This window comes from Acanthisitta chloris, unplaced genomic scaffold (genome assembly GCF_000695815.1).
Source record: "Acanthisitta chloris isolate BGI_N310 unplaced genomic scaffold, ASM69581v1 scaffold13420, whole genome shotgun sequence".
Taxonomy (NCBI): Eukaryota; Metazoa; Chordata; class Aves; order Passeriformes; family Acanthisittidae; genus Acanthisitta; species Acanthisitta chloris.
In genome coordinates, this window is record NW_008653427.1 from 54,091 (window position 1) to 65,152 (window position 11,062).

At 37.1% G+C, this 11,062-nt stretch overlaps 1 protein-coding gene across 1 annotated transcript in view; it reads left to right on the forward strand.

Annotated features, from left to right (window-relative positions):
- The window catches only part of PPM1B (protein phosphatase, Mg2+/Mn2+ dependent, 1B), a 39,493-nt gene extending 29,377 nt beyond the window's left edge, over positions 1–10,116 (forward strand). Inside the window, exons 5-6 of the mRNA XM_009081042.1 lie at positions 355–412; positions 8,247–10,116. Coding sequence (XP_009079290.1) covers positions 355–412; positions 8,247–8,276 — 88 coding nt within the window. The 3' untranslated portion in view covers positions 8,277–10,116. The remainder of the gene's footprint in view (positions 1–354; positions 413–8,246) is intronic.
- The last annotated feature ends 946 nt before the right edge of the window (positions 10,117–11,062 follow it).

An 11,062-nucleotide genomic window follows, 5' to 3' on the forward strand; every position in this document is an offset into this window, starting at 1 on the left:
ACAAGACAACCAGCAAACTTGAAGAATTTTGTTATAACTAGCAAACTATAGGTTTAAATGTTACTCTTGGCAAAATCTGAGTGTGCAGCTCTAAAGGTCTAAAGAGGTAGACCGTGTGGGAGGGGAGGAAAATGTTTTGTGTTGCTTCATGTTTACAAATCCTGACTTATGGCTCAATCCCCAAATATACTGAAAGTGAGTAAAGACAGAGTGGGCTTCATCTTTTTAAGAGGCAGGTTGAAAACAAAGCATCTTAAACACTTTGAAATGACTACTGTGCTCAAATGAAACTTTTCTCAGTGTTTCAAAATCCTTTGCTGTGCTTAATTTCTACAAAACTTCTCTTTTTTTTAGGCGTAATATTATTGAAGCTGTGTATAGTAGGCTGAATCCACACCGAGAGAATGAGGGGGTAAGTTCTCATTTTGTTTGCTACACCTCTTTGTTAATGTCAGTGTCCAGGTAGTGTCATACGTTGAGCAAAAGTGTACATCACTGGCTTTAAAGTGTTATAAACATAGGATATGCATTGTAGCATACAGTTCATTTTTACCTTGTTTTGGATGGATCTGATACAGAAGTTCATCCTCAAAAAGTCAGAAAACTGACACCCAATGCTGGATGACTTTTTAAAGATCTGATTGACTGCCACTTTCTCAGTCAAACCTGTGAGGCAACAGTGCAGGATTTTTCTAAATTAAAGTTTATTATGGTCAGCAAATTCATACTTGACTAGCTATTACATCTACTGTCCAGAAATGTAGTACAAGAGAGGGCAAACACACTTCTTGTCATCTGTAAGTGTGGAAGAACTTTGTACACTGAATATAAAAGATAAGGAGGTGGACTTTTTTTTTTTTGCATCTGCACTATCTTTTCATATCCCATCTGCAGTGGTCTAAGGAAAGTGTAATGTGATTTTAGTTTCCTTCAGTTCTGATTTTTAAAATGCCTTACATTCTTCTGCCCATCTCCTAATAAGTTGAATTTTAAATAGTATACTGAGATACAGTTTACTGTGGCTTTAAACCAGATTATTAGGTGGCTCTTACTACTAGTATAAAAAAATAATAACTGGTGTTCCTATCAATTGTGGTTAAATTTGTTTAAAAACTTCGGAAAACTGAAGAGCTGATATAAAACATTAGTGCTTGTACACATGTTGTTATTTCCTGTGTGGTTTATGTGCACTGATCTGTGAGTACCATTCATATTCTAGTAAATCCTTCCTAGTATTTTTTTTTCTGAGATGGCTACAAGGTCCTCAGATAGAATGCTATTGTGGAGAGTCAACTTTTACTTGAAATACTTCAAAATTATCAATTGGGCACCTTGAGATTGCAAATATGCAGTCTCACCACAGTTAGTATTGAGTCTTTCCCATTGTCATCCTCAGCTACCTATATTTGATTTATTCTCTTCAGTTAAAAAGCTTGTGTGGGTGGAACGGGGCACTATTCTTAGAGTACAAATAGAAAAGGAAATCTCTAAATTCTTAATGTTTCAGGGTTTGTTCCTTTGTCTAGTTTGAAAGGGACACAGTATACCTTTTTCATTTCACTTTCAATAAATTGTGCAACAGTTCCCCAAACCAAGTGAGACAATTTTCCTCTTCTCAGCTTCTTTTGTCCTTCAGGAAACACTGCACCTCTGTCAGCCTGCTGCTACTTATATTTTGCCAGAACTTTTCCTCCATTTTGGGAAAAGTTACTGGTCTAAATGGTTCATTTAAAAAGTTTTACAAATTGGTATTTTAAGAAAACCTAAAAGTTTGTGTAACATCTGCTTTTTAGAAATGTCATATGCCATAGTTGCATTTATGATGCATCTGTTCTGAGTCCAAACTTAGTTTTGAATAGCTATGCAAGCTTGCTGAGAGTCCTAACATGCAGTACAGCATCCTTTTGTGTATTGGCTCCTTCCAGGAATGTTTGTGCATCATCCATTTTAATTTAGTAAAATGAGGTAACTGACCTAAATATGCATTTTACTCATGAAAGACTATGCCAGTAACAGCTTTGACCTTTGTTGCCATTAGAATTGCTGGGTAGTTGGTTTGGCTTTTAATTTGGCTTCTTTAATAAGAGCTGTGACCATTACACTCCAGTCTATGTGAACTTTGTCTTACGTTGGTATCTAAGTGCAAATCTCAACAGTTACATGTTTTAAGTAGACTGGATGAAATTTTTAGTTGAGTCTTGTAATAAAATGTCATTTGCTAGTCAGCACCTTTTCCTCTTGCTATCCTGATATTGACCCAGAGCAGTTTGAGAGGATGGTGAAGGATACAATTCCTATTTGCACTTTCCCAGCAAGTAGGAACTGCTATCTTACTATCCCTGAAGTGGATGAATTTAGTGGTCCTCATCTCTGAGGTGTTGAAAACTTGACTTCCTTGCTTGTCTTACTGTTTCAGGTGTATGTGTGGTGATCTTGTAGCCTTCTGAACTGAATACTCTAGTACAGTACAAAGGGAGGGTACAACGGAAGGAAGCTGTTAAGTTACTCAACATCAGACTCTGCAGAATGTCTGCACACAGTGATAATGTTGCTACACGTCGCATTTAAACAGGAAGAAGAGGTAGGGAGGAAACATGTAGTACATCCCAATGATGACACTTCAAGTGAGATTGAAATCTAGCTAATAAAAATGCCCTTGTTTAAACCAGTAAGAAGCAAGAGTGAATCTTCTTACAAAAAATTAGGAGCTAGAGACAAGGATGCTGAGTCTGCAGAACATGAGGGTGCACTGGCTTGCACCTTCCCTGTGTGTAGTTAACAGTGCATACATGTCTGCCAAGAGTGTGGGTGTTGTGTAGAATACTTCTCATACTGGCTGGAAAGTCTGGCTGTGGCACTCATCCTCATCTTGGGGCTGTATATAAGGCTAGGGCCATTTTTATTTCCTTGGCAAAATAATAATTTAATTAGTTGCTAAAATATTAATGCACATGAGTAAAAATTTAAACACACACCCCCCCCAACAAAAAAACCACGAACAAAGAAAATCAAATTAAAAAACAATACACGAAACCACCACCACCAACCCAAACAAATCAGGTTAACTTTTGCAATTGATAATACAACAACCCAAACTAATCAGGTTAACTTTTGCAATTGATAATTACTTCTTTCTCAGAAATACACATTAGCATTTAACAGTTTAAAATAGTTACCCTGTGTTCCTGTGAACTGGATCATAATATCTTTGCAAATAAGTTCTTAGTATATAGATTAAAGCCAAGGTTATATCTCTTTCTGGATTAGCTTTGTTTTACTCAGCACTCTAGAGATTTCAAGTAGTGTTGTGCCTAGAATTGGTTTTGTCATCCAGTTGTAGAGGAACTTCTTTCCATTCTTCACGTGTGCATTTTCTGAGAATCTTTAACATAGAGCCTGAGTAAGGAGATGTTGTGCAGGGCATGACACTGAAGTGGAAGAATCCTTACTACAGCAGTATTTGGAGATCACTGGTGTGGCTTCAGCATATAGCAGTCCTGAGTGTTTTCTGCTAGGCATCTCTGCAGAGGACAAGTATTTTGTAAATCCAGGGCTTGAGAGAGCATTGCACTGGGGTCACACAGAACAACTTGACCAGTGTTTGAGCAGAGGGACTTGTGCTATAATGTAGTTTCTGCCTTTACAAATATGAATGAGAGCCCAAAACTTGTTATGTATTGGGGCCTGGTGCTTTCAAATCTTTAAAGGGAATGTAAAAGAACTTAGTCATAGCTAAATAATTGTTACCACTGTAATGTTACAATACCATTAAGGAGGTATTTTTACTAAATGTGTTCAAGTACTACTCTTTTTCTCTCTGACTCTACTTCTTTGATGTGCTCCTAAGACTAGGAGGCTGCTATCTGATTAGACTACTTTGGTGTGTACATATATATGTCCTTAAACACAAGGAACAACATGAAATTTACAGTGGCTGTGTTAATAGTTTCAGTGGCATTTGTTTAAAGCTGACTTTGAGTATCTTGTTTGAAATCGGTCAATTTTCTCTCTTGCTTTTACTAACAGTATACTCTGTCACTCTGCTGAAACCAAATCATATTAAGGGCAGCTACACATAATTTAGAAATGTAAATGGACACAATTCTTACACCATTCTTACATCATTGTAAATCCAGTTCTTAATACATAGTAGCCCTTTTTATATACATAGTTTAATAGCATCTAACTCATGTAAGACGTGTGAATGCTCTTGTTGAATACAGCCTACACAAATTTAGTCTTGTTTTTTATGGTCAGTAGCACTTAAGTTGACACATAATTTAGAAATGTAAATGGACACAATTCTTACACCATTCTTACATCATTGTAAATCCAGTTCTTAATACATAGTAGCCCTTTTTATATACATAGTTTAATAGCATCTAACTCATGTAAGACGTGTGAATGCTCTTGTTGAATACAGCCTACACAAATTTAGTCTTGTTTTTTATGGTCAGTAGCACTTAAGTTGAATTGGAACATGAAGGAAGACAAAGGCTACATTGCACAATAGCCATAGTTGTCAGAGACGTGTTCTAGCTCTTCTGATCTGCTAGCACTGAGGGACACAGGGAAGCACAAAATAGCCTAATGTAAAATCGGGTGCAGCACAAAGTGAGTCTGAACATCAAACACTAACAGCAATGTTACTTCAACTCCTACTAGCACTTGAATTGTTTAGGAGTGTCAGGGCTATTATGTTGCTTATTGCTCTTACTCTTCAGTGTTATGTGGGAGCAAAATTATTCATTTCAGTCAAAGTCAAAAGAATTTTCAAGATACTGGTATTGTGAAAGGTGGAGATTCAAGGTGTATGTTTGCCAATGCCAACCTCAGAGTAAAACTGATGGAATGGATTAAATATGGAATGTAGATGTTCTCTGAATTTAAAAAAACTGGAAGCCTTCAGCTATACTCCCTTGTTTAATATTAGCTAGATACATAACTCATTTGGGTTGGCCTTTTTTTCCAAAACCTGAGAAACAGAATGTATCTGTAGCCGCATCTTGATGCCCTAAAGTTGTGCTGACTTTGTGCTGATAAGGTGTTAAACCAGTCTCATTTCATACATTAAAACACCTCCTTTATCTTGCTTCTTCTCACTGGGCTCTTGAAGAGCTATCTGAACATGAAAATGCTAGTACATTGGAGTCAAAACATCTCAGACTAAGACCAACAAACCACTGTGGAAGGTTGTCTCTGTTTAACAAATTAAACTCAGGGGGGTAGCATTAAATGCAGTAATACTAATTGTCCCCTTTTTAACTAGGACTTTGCTAATAAGTCTTGGGCCTTCTGTTCCAGCAACATTACATACAGTGTGCAAAAATCCTACTGAGCCCAATATATTTTCTTAATGCTGCTATTAAGCTTGTAAGCGAGTGACAGCAATGCATGTAGTCATGAAGCTTTTGGACTCCAGGACAATAAAATGAGGTCAGCATGAGAACAAGGCAGTCTGGATTTTGCCTCTAACATCTTGCAAAACCTGCCAGCTTCCAGAGTTACAGTTCCATTTGTCTAGCTTGATAAATTGCTAGATATTAATAATGTAAAATGTACTGTTCCCTTAAAGCAATAGTCCTGCTTTAGCACTTGAAAGTGAAAATACCCAGTATCAGTGACAGAACACTGTAACCTATGTGCAAGTCTATCACAAAAGAAAAAAAACCCAACATTTTTTTCAGCTGAAGGCTTGTAGCCAAATAGGTAATTTGCTGAGCACTTTCATTCCTTAACCAGTGCTTGGTACTCAGATTTTGTGCTGTAGATTGTTAGGTTTGACTTCAAACAACTGTTCTACCTGCTATAGGCAATACACAATCTGCCCAAAGTAGTGCCTTAGGTTGTTCAAATACCACCACTCCCTGGTGCTGGTAGGTAGCTGCTTGCTTCTTTGCTGGCAGCATATTGCATGTGAAAATCAGATTGTTTACTAAAACACTGAGCAGTTACTTTGATGTGGTGCTTTGACTAAAAGCTATCAGCAGAGTTACCTATTCTCTTTGAGTTTTTCACTGGACTGTGTTGCCATTGGCTGTGCAGAAGTTCACAATATATTAACCTGGTGGCTAAAGAAGCTTTAATTTCCAAAATTTTCCACTGACAAGTGACCAAAGTTATGGGGAGTATCAACTATATTTATCAAAGGATGGTTTGAGTCAAGATGGAGTTAATTGGGAGGAGGAGGTGCTTTGTCTGGCTCAAGATTAATTGACATGATGAAAAATGCTGGTTTGATAGCTGCCATTTCTTAAATTATGACATATAAAAAGATGGAATATTTGGTTCTAAGATGTACGTTGCTCGTAAAGTGTTTTGCATTCAAGTAGAGCAAAGCCAATAATTTCTCCATCAGAAAATAAAACGGCTTAGCTTGTGTGTTGTTTTCATGTCGCTAGAAAATATTCTAGTTTAACTACTGATTCTTTTGGGGTCTTGAATCCTGACCAAAGGGCCCCGAGGAAGCCGAGGAAGGTGGAACGCAGGGCAAGTTGGTGGAAGCGCTGAGGCAAATGAGAATTAATCATAGGGGGAACTACCGCCACCTGCTGGAGGAGATGCTGAGTAGTTTCAGGCTAGCTAGGCTGCAGGGGGAAGAGCCCCTGGAGCCACCCGCAGCGCCGCGGGGGCCCCCGCCGGGGACACCGCCGGGAACACCGCCGGGAACACCGCCGGGAACACCGCCGGGGACACCGGCACACGCGCCGGGACCAGCGACACGCACACCTGACGATGGAACACCTGCCCCACGTGTGTCTCTCAGCGTTTGGCACGGCTATCCTACCACTCTGTTTGTTTTTACTTTAGCTGTTTGTACAGATTGTACAAAGCTCTGGGGGTTTTCTTCCCCTTAGAAGTTCAACTACTGTGCTATATCATAGTAATTGCTTCTTATGTTGCGTGGCAAGCTTCCCATCTGAGATCTTAATTTTTTGAATCCTGTGATACCGACAATAGCAAACTGACATGTTACTGCAAAAATAAATAGTAAACATTTTTCTTTTAAATACATTCTGAAATAATAATTCTGGTAGTGTACGTTTGCTGGTTGTAAAGTAATTCACATCTTAGTTGGATCTTACGTGCAATTTAATTGAATATACAACTTTAGTCTTCCCCCCCCCCAGCATCATATACTACATATTTCTGTTTGAATCATGTATAGCTTCTATTACAACTAAATTGCAAATGCTATTATATTTTAGGTTGTCACTTATAATATGTTTGATTTTTCTTTTTTTGCCAATTTAGAGTGTATGCACTGTTCTTCATGAATACTGATTTTTCTAGACTATTGTATTATACTTCCCAGGTTGTAGCATAACATATATTCAGAACTGAAAATGTGCTTGGATTTAGTACCTAGTGTCAAGTTCTAATAATTTGTGTTCAAGTGAAAATAAAGAATGTGCTGTGGAATAATATCTGTATGCATATTGACTCTTTTAAGCAAGTAATAAACTTGATTTGAAATATCATTCTGACATGCCTTCAAACTTTTCATAGCTTCTGGTATTGACTCATGATGTTCATTAGTTTCTACAAATCTTCGAGTAATTTTGCGTGTGGAGCCTTTGTCATAATCCTCTGTTTGGGCAACATTTCTCAGGTTCAAGCTAAACATCAGCCTTAGAAATTAATAAACTTGCTATTCTACCTTACTTCGCCTTCTTCCAACTCTTTTCCTTGTCTTTTGGGGTACAACACGTGTGTACATGCGTTTGGGTAGGTCAGTGATAATTCTGAGAATTTGCAGTGGTGGTAACTCATCTGCTAATACTGGAATTCTTGTCTCAGTGGTCAGGTCACAATATATAACACTTGCACAAAAATAAATTGTTCAAAATAGGTACAGATTTCACTGCCTCAATGAGAGAGCGCCTGCGGGAATTTCTTGCGGACCAGGAGTACCTGAAGAGCTGAGGTCCTTAGTGTTCTGTAGGTTTTTCTTGTTTTGTAGTCCACAGATGTAGTATGTATCAATAGTTGTGGTTTAGTACAATTTTAGTCTTTTTGCTATAATAGTTTTACCTGATGAATGTTTTATGAAAGTAAATTCCCTCGTGATGTTGCCAAACACCAAATATTTGTGTGTGGAAGTGAGCAGGTATGGAAAAACAAGGAAAATGTTGTCTGTCTTACACTAGTATCTTTCTTAATTATGCCTCTGAAATCCAAAGTGCAACAAGATGTTTTGATTTGTGTTGGTGAGTAGTAATATTTCTCCTCTTCTTTTCCTGTAGGGTGCTGGAGATCTAGAAGATCCGTGGTAGCCTTACAAATCTACTAAAATGCTTTTGGTTCTGAAAGGGGGAAAAAACTTTTAAATCTGATTTCTTCAATACAAGGGAAAAATTCTGGTGGATTTCCAACATTTTGTGAAATGGGCAGAAAGATATTAGAATTTTCCATCATTTGTTCATTTTTGTGTTTTCTGAAATTGCCACTCTTAGCATTGCCTGTACTACAGTATTTTTACCAGCCTCAGGCAAACTGGTTACATCTGTAATGAACTTTGGCCCTAAAAAGGAAGGAAAGAAGGAAGGATTCTCTCAGCAGATCGGTGTCTGTACCTGAGGTGCATGGGATTGTAGGTGTACTCTGAAGATACACTGTGGCTAAATGAGCTGTGCAACACACAGGCATGAGAGAGAGTATAAGTAATTATTTGAGACATTACTTATTTCACTTTACTGATTTGGAAGGCTTTGCAGCTCTGTGGCTTGGAAGTAATTTCAATTGGGCAATATGCTATCAGATGTGTATTTTATTTTATTTTTTTTCAATTTTCCAGTTTTACCTGTATTACCAGACCGTTAGGTTTCCCTGCGGTGTCCAAATTGTGATACGTTGCCTACTGCTTGCTTGAAGATAAGTGTATTTGGCAATAATATATGAAGATTCTAGGCATCTAAAACCAGTAAGAATTTTTGCGCATGTGTACAACACACCCTTAAACTCTTGCTAGAGAAAATCTTTTTAAAAAAAAAAAACAAACTGATAAATTTCTAGTTAGTAGTGACTTGCTTTGACATCTCTCACAGCTGCAGGTTTTTTTAAAAATGCTGAAAATTTGCCTTTATTATAATGTAAATTGTGATTATTTTTTTGTTCTATATGTGGTTTTCTATAGTTTTTTGATTTTTTTTTCAGCTTAAGATACAGACAGAAGTCTTGTGTAATATGGGTATAATTTTTAATTGTTTGCATTATTTTCAAAGTTCAAATTATCACTTTGAGATTACTATAAATACACTTAAAATTATCTATTTTAAATTAAGAAAATATTAGAGATATTTTCATGGGTTCAATGACCTTTCATTTTATAAGCAATGGGCATGGTACAGAGTGGCTGTCATGTAAGGTACTTGAAGATTCTTAGTTTAATTCTATTTTTGCAATAACCTTGACTTTTTTTCTGACTTCTTTGAGTTGTGCATGTAATGAGTCCAGTAAATGCTGAAAATGGGGAAGAGTAAAGTATTTATCTAAAATAAAAGCTATTGGGGAGGGGAAACAATGAATGTATCCATCTGTACATGAATTACATGCTGTGGATGCCTTGTAAACATTTTCCTATTTGTTTAAACTGTGTTTCAGCGAGGATGTAATTGCCCTTGTGTGTAGTTTTAAGCTAATGACAGTCATCAACTGGTTTTGTGTGAAATGGAATTCATGGTATTTTTCTGTAACTTTATCCCCATGGTGAGTCTGTAAAAACCACACGCTCTCTCATACTGGTGCCGAAGGGCAGCTTTCCCAGTCATTTGAATTCACTGTGTATCTGATTTTATTTTTTTTTTTTGATTTTTTTTTTTTTTTGGTCTAGAGAGGATTATTGCCACAGTATATTTTATTTATTCATTAGATTTTAGCCTTGTAAGTTAAAGTGTTTTAAATGATGATGTTAACAGGTATTTGTCCCTTTACTGGTTTTTTTGGGGTTGTTAAAAGATAGGGAATGAAGAATGCAAAATGGTTTATTGTTCAGACTGTCCGCTCTGGTCCAACCCTGTACTGATAGTACCTTTCCAGTATGATATTGTGATGTTTCATACTATACAGTGAACATAACCAACTTGTTATCTTCAATAAAGGATTGCTAAAACAGTGTGACATGCTTTATATTTTCTTGAGAAGGACTTAATGAGAAGCTGCAAGTGTACCATATAAAAAGATAACCCAAGAGGACGTAATGAGGTGTCTTGATTGTTGGATGTGTTTGTTTTCCAGCAAATGTGACCCTTGCCACAGTAAGCCACAGGTCTCAAAGTGAGCTTCCCTATGCGAGACAGGAGTGTGCAAACAACATTTGGTGCTCCTAGGGCAATGCCAAGTCCAGCTGGAATGAATCTGACTCCAGCTATGGGAAAGCATTCTTTTAAGTCTCAAAATTCAGATCAAACTTTTTAGTCAGCTCATTTCTTAAAGTTTCTTCAAAATCTGAGGTAGATCTTTAGAGCATCACTGTTGTACTGTGTTTTAGGTACTAATTTCTCTAGTGTTAATGCTCTTGTATTAGAACTTTTACTGATTTTTTTTTTAACTTATTAAGGAAGTTGTTTAGGTGAATGGAAAAGGAGAACAGAATCCTTCATGATATTGATTCTGCAGGGTAATAACCTGCTTGAATAGCTAATGTTACTGTAGAATGGATATCTTTATGAACAACAGTGGAGTTTTGAGTCTATAAGTCCATAAGTTCTTTGAACTCTTGATCTGCTTGTACAGCATAACCTCTGCATGCTTTCCTCTTGAGCTGCAGTTTTAATGCCTTGTTCCACTGGTGAGAGTTCTTGGACTCCATAGGCTGCAGTCCTACAAACACTCATTTGAGTAGATGTTTTACATTGTGTGGATAGTCTCCCTGAAGTAGAAGGGTTTATGCTTTGATTGTATAGAAGTGGAACATGGACTGAAAATTTTCAAAGAGAAGGACCATAGCTTGCATAGGTACATCAAAATGTGAATCAAAACAGCTTTTTTTCCTTTAAATTAGCACTTCTTTCCATTCATGCATCCACTTAGTTCTGAATTCTACTCATGTTTTTAGTTTAAT